This window comes from Motacilla alba, chromosome 1 (assembly GCF_015832195.1).
Source record: "Motacilla alba alba isolate MOTALB_02 chromosome 1, Motacilla_alba_V1.0_pri, whole genome shotgun sequence".
Taxonomy (NCBI): Eukaryota; Metazoa; Chordata; class Aves; order Passeriformes; family Motacillidae; genus Motacilla; species Motacilla alba.
In genome coordinates this window covers 85,368,997-85,385,426 of record NC_052016.1, presented here as the reverse complement: position 1 = coordinate 85,385,426, position 16,430 = coordinate 85,368,997, and the positions used below count along the sequence as shown (strand labels likewise).

The 16,430-nt window shown below is 42.3% G+C and overlaps 1 protein-coding gene across 1 annotated transcript in view; it reads right to left on the bottom strand.

Moving 5' to 3' along the window:
* Nucleotides 1-16,012, bottom strand: part of TM9SF2 (transmembrane 9 superfamily member 2) — a 31,235-nt gene extending 15,223 nt beyond the window's left edge. The window contains exons 1-6 of the mRNA XM_038139705.1: nucleotides 14,966-16,012; nucleotides 10,115-10,182; nucleotides 8,991-9,084; nucleotides 8,169-8,296; nucleotides 2,114-2,243; nucleotides 450-574 (exon numbers count right to left, since the gene is read on the bottom strand). Of these exons, the coding sequence (XP_037995633.1) occupies nucleotides 450-574; nucleotides 2,114-2,243; nucleotides 8,169-8,296; nucleotides 8,991-9,084; nucleotides 10,115-10,182; nucleotides 14,966-15,595 (1,175 nt within the window). The 5' untranslated portion in view covers nucleotides 15,596-16,012. The remainder of the gene's footprint in view (nucleotides 1-449; nucleotides 575-2,113; nucleotides 2,244-8,168; nucleotides 8,297-8,990; nucleotides 9,085-10,114; nucleotides 10,183-14,965) is intronic.
* Nucleotides 16,013-16,430: the final 418 nt, after the last annotated feature.

Genomic DNA, 16,430 nt, shown 5'->3' with positions numbered 1-16,430 from the left:
GAAATAACACAACAATTGTGCAAAAGCTACGAGGACAACTGATGAGTGTATCAGTGAAATCTTTCTATACAAATCCTGATTGCTGAAGAGATCAAATCTTGCACTCCAGTCAAGGCTGCAGCAGACACTGGTGTCCTGTTCTGATACAAGACAGAATGTTCCCTGGTAGGGAAATTAGGGTTCTACATGCATGCACACACACATCCCACAAACACTTACAGGTTTTATTTATCTTTTCTTGGTCCAAGTAGGAAAAAGTTAACCAAGGTCCATCAAATTCAGAACAAAATTACATTAGACTGTCCTAACTACACTACATCAATCAACAGGAGAGGTAATCTACAGGTCACATATCTGAAAGCATTTCTCACTAGCAGCAGGTTCCCAGATCAAAGCAAGTGTCTTGGGATGGATCACTTTTTGATGACAAGTTACTTTCAACTACTAACCTTTTTGGTTCAAGTTTAGCAGCAACTAGTCTTGCTCCCAGAGCTTCATTTTCCACAACATGGTAATAAATTTTTATGTCAACATGGTTGAAAATATAAAAGGTATCCTTTTCATGAAATTCTGACTGCAATGAAAAAAGGTTATATTAAACAAATAAAAAATATAGACATCACAAAGCCTTAGACAGAAGTCTGCATAACAGAATTTTAGACTGCATATAGTTTTTCTGTCAAGAAGTTTTAAACATGAATGTGAGATACTGGAAATTATAAAGACAGAAAGTGCCTTCTTGCATTAAAAACAAGTTAGAAAAGTTAATGCTAAGAACAGTCTAGTAAAATTGAAAAGTAGAGAAATTATTTAAAATATTTAATATATATATTTATTAATCAATTTAACTGAAGACATCCTATTTTATTTAAGTAGCAAACTGAATAGATAACTATGGGACAAGTTTTGTTATTAGAAGCATTTCATAAGCATCAGCTATTTTAAAACATTCAGTATATTTTCCAGAAATTAAACAGAACCTCCCAAGACAATGCAAATAAATGCTCTCTGTGACAGAGCAACCTTTGAAACCAAAGATGCACAGGGATGAACAGCAAGCAGCAGCAAAGAATACTGAATGCAAACTTCAGGTGAAGGGAAACATCACCTTGGAATTTAGTTCGTTAAAGAGGTTGTTAAACTCACAAGTAATTTAACAGCTATGTCTACTGAAGTTCAGTTAGAACCTCTTAAGGGTTCTTTCCTCACCCTTTCTATAAGGCACCCCCCACTTATAAGAGTAGTTACATAAATAAATGTTCTTCTACAGTACATCAATTATTTCTTCAAAGGTTACTTTCCTTTTATTTAAAGCAAGTATTAAAATAAAATTAAAATTATATTGTCAGATTACAGATTTGATCATAAATGTATCCATTCATATGGAGACTCTGACACCAACTCATTATGGAGGCAAGTAAACAAAACTGGCAACCACAGAAACAATTACCTTTGGTAAGATCTCTTAAATAAAACCAACCATTTTGAAAAACCAAGTTCTCAGTGACCTTGCCATGGAAGAGGTCATGGTAGTCTAAAGACTTTCCGGCCTTTCTGTTGTATTCTTTCTTATTCCATAATGCTTTCAGTGCACTTATCTGGATCTCCACCACTATATCATGTATCACAAGAGAATCTCTGATCATGCAGAAATCTTGTCTCTTTTTCCATCAGCTCCCAGTTTTAGGGAAAGCAAACCTTCCAAAAGTACGCAGAGGTACAAACACACCTATGCAAATCTGCTTCCATGAAAACACTTCTATCCCACAAAAATGTCAAGTCCAAGCCTTTAAACATTTCCATTTCTTAGGCAATGAAGGATGACATGCTTTCCTTCACCTTTACCCTCCACATGTACTGAATGTTAGGCATGTTCACCCCTTAATCTTTTTAGAGCTCTTCTGCACTATGCAGCATAAGAGACAAGGTTCTTAGGCTTTCATCAAGCTTTCAAACTGAGGTACTTGCAGAGACCAAAACACTTGCCTATTTTTAGGCAACATGTGTTCTTAAAATAGCATGGGCTCACCATAGAAACATGACACAGGAGAAATGCTGGTCTCTAAATTAGTAAGAAGGGGATATTAAAAAATATATAATTGCATAAACATACATTAATAACACAGGCATCTTTTGGACGGCCATCTTCTGTGATATAACAGCCAATAGGAAAACCAGGATTACAGAACCTCTGGCCATCTTCCACATCATAACACCACGTCACAGGCATGTTGTCCACAATCCTGTAAATGACATAGCGACACTTCACAATTTTTCAAAATACACAGTGTAATGGAGACAAAACCAGATTAACATTAATCTACTTTTGCTACATTCATTACTGGAATATTAGCTAAAGAAATAATACTACCCATGGAATTGCACTGATTGCCAATCCAAGTTCCAAACTAGTTACAGCTCTTCAACTGAAACCACTCTATTCACTGCACTGTTTCATGAAGTCCCCATACAAAAACAGCCCAAAGCTGAAAACTCACCCAGTCCAAATTTGTAACAATTTAACTTATTATTTTGTCTTTAAATAATGGCCAAAATAATAAAATTTGCTAAACTAGCTAAAATTGACAATTTCAAGTTTAAGACAAAACAAAAAAAAATTAAAAGCCTACATCACATATTATTAATTCTCCAGCTTCCTCATTGCAAAATACAGTTTTCATAGCACTCTTAAAACATTTTTTTTGCTATTAAGTGAATTCCTAATAATTAACCTCATTTATAGCTACCAAAGAGTATGCAACATTTTAATTAGATGATTTGCATTACCAAAAAATTGCGAGCCCCAAAACTGGGGAAATAATAATTTTCAAACCTGCTGCTTTTATATTATTGCCTCACAAGATTTATACTCATATTACCTAAAACCAGGGGGTTTATAGGTCAGTTTCAATTAAAATTTTGTGGATATGCACACTCCCATGATGAGCTGCAGAAAGTTACAAGACAGTAACATACAAACTGTATTTAACATGCAACTAACAATACAAATGTCAAAACAAAAAACCATACTTTTAAGCATAGAGAAAGGATTCTGTCCCTTCATAAAAGGAACTACTAGAAGGCCCTAAACCAATTTGTGTTTTATGAAGTGTTTTAAACAGCTAAAAGATTAATCCCCAAAATATGTCACATAAAGAAGACTTAAAATTCAGTATCTGCCAGCACTAATTGCCCAAGGTATATTTTCAAAGGTATACTAATAAACTTCATATATGAAGACATTAGACAACTGCCACATTTTGTGCATCACTAAACCAGAAAAAGGACATCCCACTGAAAGTAAACACAATTTAACACTGAAAGTTAACACAAATTTAGTACAATTTACCAAGTTCCTGAATGTCTTTACAATTAAATGTCTTAAAGATACTTTTAAATACTTAACTAAACAGGAATTATGACTTCAGGTAACAAAATCAAAGCACTATTTAATCTGCTGCATATTGGAACAGCCTTTCGATTAGCACCACGTTTCACAGCTCATCAGCAGATGGGGGAGAAGAGAGTGGCATGTGCTGCCTTTATCCACACAACATGGAGAGAGCTGCATAATCCCTACCAGTAGCCACCCAGCAGAAATAAACTGCAGTATTCTTGGTTTATATTGACACAATAGAAGAGGTGAACACAGGCCCTACAAAAACAAGAGTTGCCAGATTTTCAGGAGATCCAAAGACCATCGCAGTTGCAAGCAGCAACAGCACCAACCAATTCCTACTCACTTCACCATGCTACTACAGGGTACAATGATGGTCCAAATTAGGAGCTATTCCAGATTTAGATTCCTTACACTTTGACCATATTACATAAGGCCAATGGCACGAGGTTCAACAAGGCCAAGTGCTGGGTTCTGCACGTGGCTCACAAAAGCCCCATGTAGCACTACAGGCTGGGACAAGAGTTGCTGAAGAACTGCAGAGCAGAAAACGACCTGGGGTGCTGGTCCAGAGCTGTTGAACATGAGCTGGCAGTGAGCCCAGGTGGCCAAGAAGGCCAATGTCATCTTGGCCTGTATCAGCAATAGTGTGGCCAGCAGGACCAGGACAGTGATCGTCCCCTGTACTCAACACTGGAGAGGCCACACCTCAAATCCAGTGTCCAAGTCTGGGCCACTCACAACCAGAAAGACACTGAGGTGCTGGAACGTGTTCAGAGAAGGGCAACAGAACTGGGGAAGGGCCTTAAGATGAGTGGCTGAGGGAGCTGGGGTTGTTTAGTCTGGAGAAAAGGAGACTCAAGAGAGACCTTACTGATGTTCAAGGCGGAGGTCAGCCACTTTTCCCAGGCAACTAGCAATAGGAAGAGAGGAAATGGCCCCAGGTTGTGCCAGGGCAGATTCAGGTTGGATATTAGAAAAAAATTCTTCACTGAAAGGGTGGTCAGCCATTGGAACAGGCTGTCCAGGGAAGTGATGGAGTCATCAACCTCGGAAGCATTTAAAAGCCTAGATATGGCACATAGGGACATGGTAGTGGTGGAATTGGCAGTGTTAGGTTAACATTTGTATTGGTTTATGTGGCAAGGTCTTGGTTGGCAGGGGGATACAGAGGTTTTTGTAAGAACCGCCAGAGGTTTTTGTAAGAAATCCTATGTCTGAGAGAGCCAGTGACAGCGGGCTCCAACACAGACTCCCTGCTGGCCAAAGCCAAGCCCGTAAGTGATCAGAGGCAGCACCTCTGAGAAACAGATTAAGGAAAGGGAGAAAAAACCCTTCACAACAGCAGCTGCAGCTAGAGAGAGGAGTGGGAATATGTACAACTCTGAAGACACCAAGGTCAGTGGAGAAGGATGGGGAAGAAATGCTCCAGGCACAGATATTCCCCAGCAGATATTCCCCAGCAGCCCATGGAGGACCACAGAGCAGCAAATATCTGCTTGCAGCCCACGGAGGACCCCACATCAGAACAGGTGGATGTACCCTGAAGAAGGCTGTGATCCCCATGGGAAAGTCACACTAGACCAGGCTCCTAGCAAGACCTGTGGCCCCATGGAAAGATGAGCCCCCTCTGCAGGACGTTTGCCAGGACTTGTGAACCCATCAGAGACCCACACCTGGAGCAGACTCTTCTTGAAGGACTGCACCCCATGGAAGGGACTCACACTGGAGCAGTTCCTGAAGAGCTGTAGCCCATGGGAAGGATTTGTATTGGGGAAGTTCATTAAAAACTCTTCCATGGGAGCAACCCCACTCTGGAGCAAAGCAGAGTGTGGAGAGTCCTGACCCTGAGGAGAAAGGAGTGGCAGAGACAATGTGTGATGAACTGACCACAATCCTCATTCCCTGTGCAAAGGAGGTGGTGAAAACTGGAAGTGAAGCTGAGCCTGGGAAGAAGAGAGTGGTACGGAGAAGGAGTTTTAAGATTCGGATTTATTTCCCATTACCCTTCTCTGATTTGACTGGTAATAAATTAAATTAAATTCCCCAATTTGAGTCTGTTTTGCCCATTACAGTAGTTGATGAGTGATCTCTCCCTACCCTTATCTTGACCTTTCCACTACATTTTCCCTCCCCTGTCCTCTTGAGGAGGGGAGTGACAAAGCAGCTTTGGTGGGCACCTGGTGTCCAGCCAGGGTCAATCCACCACTGAACTCAATGATCTTAGAGAACTTTTCCAACTCAATTCTGTGCTTGTATATTTGAAATTTTATCTCCATAACATGCTAGAGAGATTGCTTGCTTTTGTTACTGTTTTCATCTCCTAATCAAAACAAGGGAACATTAACATATTGCAAGTAAGCATGGTTTAGATAAAGGCTTTCCTTTGCATCTATGCAGCAAAGACATACTGAGCTGCCTTCAAGCAGCAGCAGCAATGCCAGAACAAATTGGTAGTTTAAGTAGCAAATCATTTTTCACAGCTAATCTTCAAATTTAAAATGACTTGAAGAGATTATACATGTGGAGCAAATATGCTATTCAACAGTGCTCTTATATGTCTCTCAAGAACATCTGGTGATGAACATTGTCAGCCAAGATATCAGTATAGCTGTTGAGTCCAATTCAGTATGTCAATTCCTAATCTTATTAAGTGGCTTTTGAAACCTTGGAAGTATTTTGCACCATCTGTGTTCCCCAGGAATTTCATGATAAATTGAAGCTGGATAATAACCCTCTACTGAATCCTCCCTTATGATGCCTTGTTCATCCCTGTACAACATACCTCTGTGCCATACTCCTGGAGTATGCATCATTAATCACAAAATCCAGGCACAGCCACTTTGTGAAGCTGTGGCTAAGGAGGACATACAGACATAACCAGGGATTTTTCACTGGTTCCTAGGTCTTAGGGCAGTGAGCAGAGAAAAATAAAAGTAAAAAATGCCATTAAAAGAATTAAGAAAAAACCCAAATTTCATGGGAAGTTCTCACACTGAAAGACAAAATTATATCTTACTTAAGCCTCAATAGCCTTATTAAGTTAGCGACACTGGTTAAAAATAAAAGTCTACTTGAATACACTACGTATATTTTTTAAACAATTTATTCTACAGGAAAAAAAACCCAACAAACCAGTCTGAAGTACTTTTTTGTATGATTAATTTTACACAGCTCTGTTTCAGCTTCTATCAGCTTAAGTTATGGGCTTTCCTAAAAAAAAAACCACTTCTTTCAAGCTTCGTAGTCATGAGAAGCTATTTTTAAGTTACACACCAAAACATACACAACCTTTTATAGCTGAGTCTTTTATGCCAGACTCACATGCATTACTGAAATTCAAAGTAGTGCAAACATTACAAACATATGCAGTATTTAAGAGGAATATAATCAAATCCAGCATGTTTGAAGTTTCACTTGTTTTAGCATTAGGCATACACACTTCAAATCCCTGCAAAAGTAGCTGTACATTTCAGAGTTTCTTTATGGCTTCCTTGTTCACCTACCTGAATATATGTCTACTGCCTGTGAACCCTTCTGACATAACCTATCAAATTCCTACTATACTCATTTTCAAAAGGTTTCCAGAAACCTTTATCCCCACGAAGGGATATCCCATATCAGTTCTTGAGAGCAGTAGAAAATGCACTTGGTTGCCTTTCTAGCTGTTTCAAAATTGAAGGAATGGAATGTGACATTACAGAAAAACAGTTAATGACAGTGGCAACATTCAACCTGCATTTTTACTAAACTACCCAAAAACTTTAAGTCCAATTACATGAAGACCAACACATTTGTTCCCATAAAGCAGAAGGCCCATATTTGGAATTAGGGCATAACTATGAGCGACATCAATTAATGATGCTCATGCATTTCTTGCAAAGACATGCCTCAGAAACTCATGCCTAAGTTGTTCCTTCTGTTCTTGCACCTGAAAGCTGCTGTTGGCAGAGCATGCCAACACGTCAAGCACTAAATAAACACTGATAACATGGCTGGGACATTTCCAGTGTCAAGACTGAGCCTACTGATAAACATTTCACAGCTCTTGGATGTGGGTGCAGTGTTGGGAAACTGAATATCTCTCTGAGATTCAGCACACACATTCAGCCTTGCCCCACCCTTAAGGCCCATCTGATGAGGATTCAATGTCTGAGCTTAAACAGAGCTCCAGCATGCTCCAAGGTCTATCAGATGGTTACGGGGAGGCCCAAAGAATAGGAAAGGACCAAGCCTTTATGCATTCCCCAAAATTATTTAATTAATTAGTTCTCATTGGCCACCTTTCCCTTCCACATATGTTTCTCTTCTTTCCACAGAAGAGAAACAAACATTGCACAAAAGTCTTTCAGAACTGTTGATCCTGTCTCCTGGACACAGCATATGAAGGTGAGTGCAAGGGCTCTCAAGGAAAACAAAGATAACATAGCAACAGAACAAAGGCCCTGTAAGACTTTTCTCAAGCTAAGGCAGGACTAACTTCTACATTTACAGGTGAAAAAAAAATCAGCAGTATTTTACAGTAAGCACAAAGCTTTGTGTTTAGAAGCAGATTCATTTCCATTGCTGCTAGCGATTATCCTTCAAGTGAAGGAATTTTTTTAATGAAGACGACAAACAATATAACATTTTATGCAAAAACAGAAGGGGAAGAAATTAAGTGCACATACCTATTGTTCCATCTATTACCTTGCAAATACAAAAGTATAAACTAAATTATCACCAACACACTACACTAACCAATCTATGAATTTTAGACTTACCAACTTACCAGTGATGTTGATAATTCAGTAGCATACTTTTTTTCAAAAAATCTAATTTCTGTTTGTCTTCTGGCTTTGTGGTATCATATGTTTTTGTACAAACAGATTTACATGTCTCCTTCTTGTTGAATGTGAACTAAGAAAAATGAAAGACTCGTGAGCAAAAAAGTTGTAACAAACTGTCTTCTTTCACTACATAACAATTTATCCTACACATTTCATTGCCCATACTATTATAATGAAAACACCTAACAAATTACTGAGACTAGGTACATCAACCCTCCAGAGGAGGTTTTTATACTGGTGTGTGCTATCAACTCCTCCTGTGTTCACTGTAGAAGCCCTACAGCAAGAGCGTGTTACTGACTAACACACATTTTCTGCCATGATTTACCAGATAAGTCATTTGACCTCACAGCAGCCATTCTGTCACAGGCAGCTTCAATTGGTAACTTTCTCTCCTACTACCACTGTAGAAGAGAATGTGAGAGTTCAGTCAGCAGGAAAGACCAGCAAGCTAACACCATCTATAATTCTTCTGTTTCATGGCTGCAATATTTTCAGAACTGGTTCTAAGAAACAAGAGTGCTGAGCAGCAAAAATCACGTTTTGTCAGATCCCAAAGGGAGAAGATAACCTGCACAGCATTTCAGACTACAGCCCCAAAATGCAAAACACACAGTTACAATTAGGTTAAACTGACAGATTTTTATCGTGTGGAATTTCAGATGCTGAAGCTTTCTCAGATAAAGCCCTTGTGAAAATCATCTTCAAGATTCTGATCTCCTTTGGTTACATTTGAATGCACACATTACTGTCAGAGAACAAACCCTGTAAGGAGACGGTTCTATCCTCTCTCCAAACAAGACTTGGCCAAGGTTTTCAGATGGACGCTTCTTTCCTTCTGCTTGACAAAAATCGAACCTGAATTAGAGAAAAGTTACCAAAATGAATACAATATTATCAGCTGCAAATAATCTTCCCAAATCAACATGTTCATCACAAGTGAAGGAGCTATACAGCTCTCCCTGTAGACAACAGTTTCTTCATCTAACCCGTGAAGTGCAAAATTCACTATCCTGGTTTGAGAATAAACCAGACGAAACAGATTCAAGTCTCTTCATTAGCTATTTCAGAACATTGTAGCATAAGTTTCTTTGAATAATTAGAAGTTTCCTATTTGAACAGGGATTTTAGACAAGAATTAAATCTTCATCTAGAGTTTAATAATGACTCTGAGAAAAACGCATGCAGGCCAGATTCTGGAATTTGAGGGGAAATAAAAACAGAGACAGCTCCCTTGCAAGAAACACTTTTAAACAGGTTATTACAGTTTTATTCACCAACACATTTAACAGCACATCCTCCACGTTTTTCCAGTCTATTTTTAAATATAGCACATTTGTGCTCTTTAAAGTGTGGACATAACTGATGCTTATGTTCTTCAATATTAACAGTCAAAATATTCTTTATAGCAAAAACTTTACATAGTTGTACCAGGCACTGATACATTTTGTGCACTCCTATGATGTGTTCAAAGAAAACATTTAACACCTCATTAAGATAATTGATGGGATGTTCGCACCTCATTACCACTTTAACTCATCTGGCACCGGCTACTAAAGACAGAGGTAATACTTTGATCTACAGTGACAACTGATGCAGTAAAGTACCATATATTTTTAACTCTAAGTTACACTACAACAGCGATTCAACCCGCATGAGGGCCGATAAATCCATGCACTGAAGTATGAGCAAAGACAACTGAGACAAAGGAAGCAATGTAGGCATCCATCTGCTCATCGAAAATTCAGTATATGTAAACTTATGTTAGTAAAATAAATAGCCATGCCTGAGTGGCACACTGCTGTAACAAGAAGTAGATAATACTATAAGGTAAATTAAATCCATCTTTTAGGAAAACCTGACAATTAAAATGGCATCATATACTTACGCAGTGTATTCGTAGGGGAGGACAGACTCTACTGAGTCAAGCCTGTTCACAAACAGCTCGATTCCAGACTGAAAGAGCAGAGATAATCAGCAGTTACATTTAAAGCACTCCTTCAATTCCCATGGATATATAAAAATAGATTTGTATGAATAAGGTTAAGGAAAGCTGGAAATGTAAGATTTGTGTAATGTACATCTTGATGTGTAATGAACTATATCTGCTGGGAGCACAAGTAAAGCCCTATCTAACCATCACAAAAGCAGTGACCACATGACAAAAACACTTAAAGGCTAACATAACCATTCCAACTACAAGATAACAGAAAATCATGCACAAAAATAATATCCTTAGCACAGTTGCCAGTGTTTGAGTTTAATGTACCAAGTTAGAGTCATATTAGTCACCACCACAACTTTTGTGTAATTAGTCTTAAAAGAACATAAAGGAAAGTGCAGATGAGACCAGTATTTCTCCCTGTAATTAAGGATGCTCCATAATTTTACATGTGTAGTAACTATAAACTGAACTATGGTAATGTCAACAATGCATTCAGACTGATACATTTTAAGTTTGAACAGAACATCTTTTCAAAGAGAAGGCAAGGATACCCATATTTACCTTCCTGTAGAAGTTTTTCCACTTACTATCAACTCTTGAGTAAGAACCTGAAATTCAGTCTGCTGTGGTTTCAGACTAGTTTGATCTACACACTTTAATTACAGATGGGCTACTCCGCTCCTATGGAAAGGGAGACGTCTCTCACTCTTCCCTCTTAGTCTCAAAATCCCTTATTCTAGTCTTGCAATAAATTTCAAGTGTTAGCCTTACACTTATAACTGCTTTTGGCAGTTATCTGCTTGCACAGTAAACCAATCCAATGGGCTTAAACAGCAAAAGACTTATACAAAAAATGCTGAAGAGCAGCTCTTAGTATCACAGCAGGCTGTCCTCACTTCAGCTGGGATAGAATTTTCTTCTTAGTAGCTGGTACATTGCTGTGTTTTATATTCAATGAGTCAATAATGTGATAACACACTGAAGTTTAAGTTGTGGCTAGGTAGTGCTTACCCTGAGTCAAGGACTTTTCAATTTCCCATGCTCTGCCAGCACAGAGGTACACAAGAAGCTGGAAGGGAACACGGCCAAGAGAAGCTGATGTGAAGTGGCCAAAGGGCCACTGCACACCATGGAATGCCACACTCAACATATAAACGGGGAGAGTTGGCTGGAAGGGGACAATCACTGCTCTGAGATGGGCTGGGCGTCCATCAGTGGGTGGTGACCAATTGTATTATGCAACTTGTTTTGCCTGGGTTTCATGCCCTCCCCCCCTTCATTAAAAATATTATTATTGTTACTATCATTAGTAGTATGAGTATATTTACTTTTTTCCAATTAAACTGTTCTTATTCCAACCCACAAGTTACTTTTCCCCCATTTCTCCTCACCATCTCACTGGGGTCAGCAGGGAACAAAGAGCTGTGTGGTTCTTAGTTGCCAGCTAGGGTTAAACCACAACACAAACTGAGCTGTCTTACTGTGTAATCAGACAAGAGCTGAAGAGCAAAACAAAGGCAAATGCCTTCAAGAACAAACCCTCTCCCTTTCAACAGCAAGCCATCTATTTTCTTACCAACAGAAGAGCATTTCCTCCCTATGAAAATTCACTCTTTAGTTTAGCCAAACCAAGAAATTCTGGAGGAAAAGAAAAGACGGAAATGTTCACGTGTATCTGTAGCTCAAATACTTCAGCTGGGTACTGTGTTTTACTGATATAACTTAGCTGTCCATGTGCAAGTCAGGATGCAGTCCTGGGAGACACGGGAAGTTCTGTGAGCTGTTAGCATGACCCACTAAGTGTAGACACACCTCCAGGCTCATCTTTCCCCTGCCCTAAGCCATGCAGACCTGCTGCTCACCTCTGGGTAGTAGCGTATGCTTGCCATAATCCTGTAAGGCACTTCAACTCCCTAACACAGCAGGAAACTAGACTGGGAAAAAGTTGGATAGTTTTCTACCACGTTAAGCTCAAAACCACAACAAGTAACAGAGCTGAGTCAATGCAGAGGACAGGAACACATTGCCCAGGAGAAGACAGCAATGAAATCCCTCACTCGCAGCAGCAGGGAATTAGACTGCCTCAGCTGGCCACAGGACCATGGCCTGAAATTAGTTACTTTCATCTGAGGAGATTTACATGAATGCTGCAATTTTTCCTAAGAATTATATACACTACTGCAGATCAGCATATTTGATAAACCATTTCCCACACAACACCAAACCCTTTTTAGAGCAATCAGGATTTTTCAAAACTGAGTAAGGATTCTTAATCTTTAGGCAAGAATTACTATTTAAGTCTGCATAGACCGCATTCCATTTCTGATGATATTCTAACCAAAACCAGAAGAAGCAGCCAAACTGAGCTTGCCCAAGCAGATTAGCAGGAAACTTGGAGAAAGGGGGAAAGCCACAGGTCTTACTGCTCTTAGCTACATGCCCCATTAACAACATCTCATCCCGTCTCACCAAAACAGGACAGGAGATCACAGGGATCGTAACAGACAAATAGTAGGTATTGAGATCTGGCATGTGGATCGAAATCCTCAGGCAGAGGAAAATGCACTATTACTGACATTGCAATTAACAGTGATGACTGCAAGAAACCTGTGAGAAATGAAGCCTGTCCAAGGAAGCTTAATTTTATCCACTTACATAAATATGATACAGCAATAATCCAATCATATATTGTTTCTCCTTACCAGGAACCAGAGTACATTCAGCTGCAGACTACATGGAGAGAATTAGATGTGAAGAGTGCTTTAGACTTCTCCATATGCCTCTGTCTAATATGGAAATTGCTAAGAGGTGGCTAACTGCAGAAAGAATTTTTGCATTACTACAGCTGTTGAGGTGTTCAGCTGCCTGCTGGTGGTACATTTACATTACTCAAGTAGCTGGTGTCACATTTATTAAATGATAAAATCTCAGGAGAAGACAAACATTTTGTATGTGTTTTATGAGGAATAAAAATGCAGAGACATCTGAGAAAGATCACCCCATAAGTGTCTCAGGATCTGAGAAAGATCACCCCATAAGTGTCTCAGGATCTGAGAAAGACCACCCCATAAGCGTCTCAGGTTGGACACAAAAGGTAGTAGACTGTGTGGTCCACCTGACATAAAAAATAAATCTGCCTTCTACAAGCTTAAAACAGGAATAATCCAAACGCAGCAATGTTTTCCAGGGATGTTGTGAAAAAACACAAATTGCAGCTTGAAAGCTTTAGCCTGTATTTAGCTTTAGCCTGAAAAAACCCCATTCCTTAAGAGGGTGGTGCAGCACTCTAACAGGTCACCCAGGGAGGAGATGGCTACTCCGTGCTTGGATGTTTCCAAAGCTTGCTTAAACAAAGGTAGAGCTTTGATGTAGAGTTGACAACAGCAGTGTAGTGTAGTGGTGCTTTCTGTCCTCTCATGCTCCACACTCAAGAGACTGCAGTATGTGACCTGTTGAGGTCACTTCCAAACATCATTTCTGTGGTCCTATAAAAGAATGTCCCCAGGATATTTTACTACTACTGAACTGAACTGCCTGCATTGTGTGCTTGGCTTATTCCCAGCTCTGCTGATTCAGGACAGCAGAAGGATAAAGTCAGCACATGGTATTTACCAAAAGCACACTGTTTTAAGCAGGCTCTTATTCTGAAGAATTATGAACCAGTGTTTCATGCAAGGCAGAAGCTGAGAGCTCAGAAAGTGCAAGACAGCTGCTTTCTACAATAGTAAGACCATGGATCATAAAACTGATTAGTCTTGAACTTTCTCATTCAAGTATTAAAGCACAGTCTGATGTAATTTCCATCGCAGCAGCAGGAAACAACTTCAAAAGGTGCCCCAAAGGAGCAAAGATGATTTTTCATCAGAGATTTACATTAATGCTCCCCACCAATACCCTTACAAATGAGTTACTTGGTTATGCAAACTTTGCTTGTCCCTTCTGCAGACAGGAAGGTAAGCTTAAGCTTCACTTGACATTCCGGGGCCTAGAAGCCCCTACACTTCAGATTCCTGCAGCCAGGAAGACGCAGCAAGGAGAGTGTTTCCGGATGGTTACTCTGATACCTGCTCCAGCCACCAGCTGCTCGCTCCTGCCAAGAATCACACACACACCCTTCGGCATCACCTGTCACTGCCATCCTTACTTGCTGCAGCTTTCCTGCCGGGATTTGAAAGGACCCAAGAGATAACCGGCCGGAGCTTCCTACTTCCCTGACGTGGCCGTATCTCACAGGACGAGCCGACAGCTCTCTCCTTCCCTCGGAGGGATCGTGGTCACTTCCCAGGCGGGCCAGAGCTGAGCCAGGCAAGCACCTCTGCCATTCCCCTGGCTCCTCTCTCTCAACAATTTCCTTTTCAAGGAGCAATGGTCATAAACTAAATCACAAAAAGTTTCACCTCAACACGAGGAGGAACTTCTTTACGCTGAGGGTGACAGAGCACTGGAACGGGCTGCCCAGAGGGTCACGGAGTCTCCCCCTCTGGAGACATTCATACGCCTTCCGTGTCACCTACTCCCGGCTACCCTGCCTCGGCAGGGGGGGTTGGACCAGGTCTCTCCAGAGGTCCCTTCCAACCCCAACAATTCTGGGAGCAACCTGAGCACAGCGGGAACCGAACCAGCCCCGCAGCCACAGCCCCCGCGCCGCCGGCAGCCCCGGTACGGCACGGCGGGGCGGCTCCAATCCCTCCGGACAAACTCCCCCAGGCAGCCCCCGCGGCAGGGGGACTACACCCAGGCCGCGCCGCACCCGGGCGGCCTCAGGGGGCTCCCCTCAGCGCCCGCCGGGCTCACCTTGCACTCGGGCTTCTCCTTGCCGGCCTCGCAGAAGTTGACGGGCGCCAGGCCCGGCAGGTAGAAGGCGGCGGCGGGCGCGGTGGCGGCCGCCAGCGCGGCGGCGATGAGGAGAAGCCGCCGCAGAGCCATGTCCGGCCCGAGGACGACGGGGCAGGGTGCGGCGGGGCCGGGGGTCGCTGGGCGGCGGCGGGGTCGCGGCTCCGTCTCTCGCCCCCCCGCGCCCGCCCTGACGCGGCCGCGCCGCTTCCGGCTCCCCCCTCGCGCGCGCGCGCGACACGTCGTCACCCGCCGCGCGCGGGGCCGCCAGACCGAGCGCCGAGGGGGGGGCGGGGCCGGCGCGCGCGTTCGCTTCCGGGGTGTCTCGCGCCCCCGTTGCCATGGCAGCGCGGCCCCGCCCGGAGCGGAGCCTCGGCAGCGAGCGGGGAGCGCGTGAGGGGAGCCCGCCCTGGCCTTCCGCTGTGTCCGGGTCTGGCCTCCTCCGTACGAGAGAGAAAGGCGCTCCTGGAGGGGGTCAGCGCGGGAAGAGACAAAGATGATCCAGGAGCTGGAACACCTCTCTTCCCAGGACAGGCTAAGAGAGCTGGGCCTGCTCAGCCTGGGGAGGAGACGGCCGAGACGGGACCTCATCAGTGTTTATCAGTGTCGAAGGGAGGGTGCCAAAGGATGGAGCCGGGCTCTGCTCGGTGGTGCCGAGCAATAGGACGAGAGGAATCGGGCAGAGACTGATGCACAGGAAGTTCCACCTGAACGCGAGGATGAACTTCTTTACTGTGCGAGTGACTGAGCACTGGAACAGGCTGCCCAGACAGGCTGTGGACTCTGCCTCACCGGAGATACCCAAGAACTGCCTGGACACAGTCCTGTGCGGTGTGCTCTGGGATGACCCTGGTTGGACCAGATTGTCCCACTGTGGTCCCTTGCAACCTGTCGCATTCAGTGATTGTCCACAGGTGATAGACAGGAATGGTGCTCAGCTGGCATGTGGGACCCCCGCACCTGGGGAGTCAAACCCAGCAAAGCCTGGGTCCACTGATCCCGGTCAGGCTGCACTGCCTTCATGCCTGTCCTGCAGTCCTTGCTTTTTAACAATAATTTTTGTCTTTTTAAAAATAGATTAAAACTTTTTTTAAAAATAAATTTTGTCTGGTTTTTTTTTTTTTGGGTTTTTGTTTTGTTTTGTTTGGTTTGGTTTTTTTTGTTTGTTTGTTTTTGGTGGTTTTTCTTACTTCTCAAGGGTTTCACTGGGAAGAGGGAACTGCCATGCCCAGCCCCCTGTACCAACACTCTTAAATTCCCAATCATTTTCAGTTCAAGAGCTCCTAAGTGAGGAAGGGGTTATTAGAATATAAAGTTAACTTCAAAGCACTTTAAAAACAGGAGCTTCTTCTAGATGCAGTAGAATATGGTTGTTATTGGGAAGGAGGGGGGCAAGGCTTTTTTTTAACAAAAATATGAAAAAAAT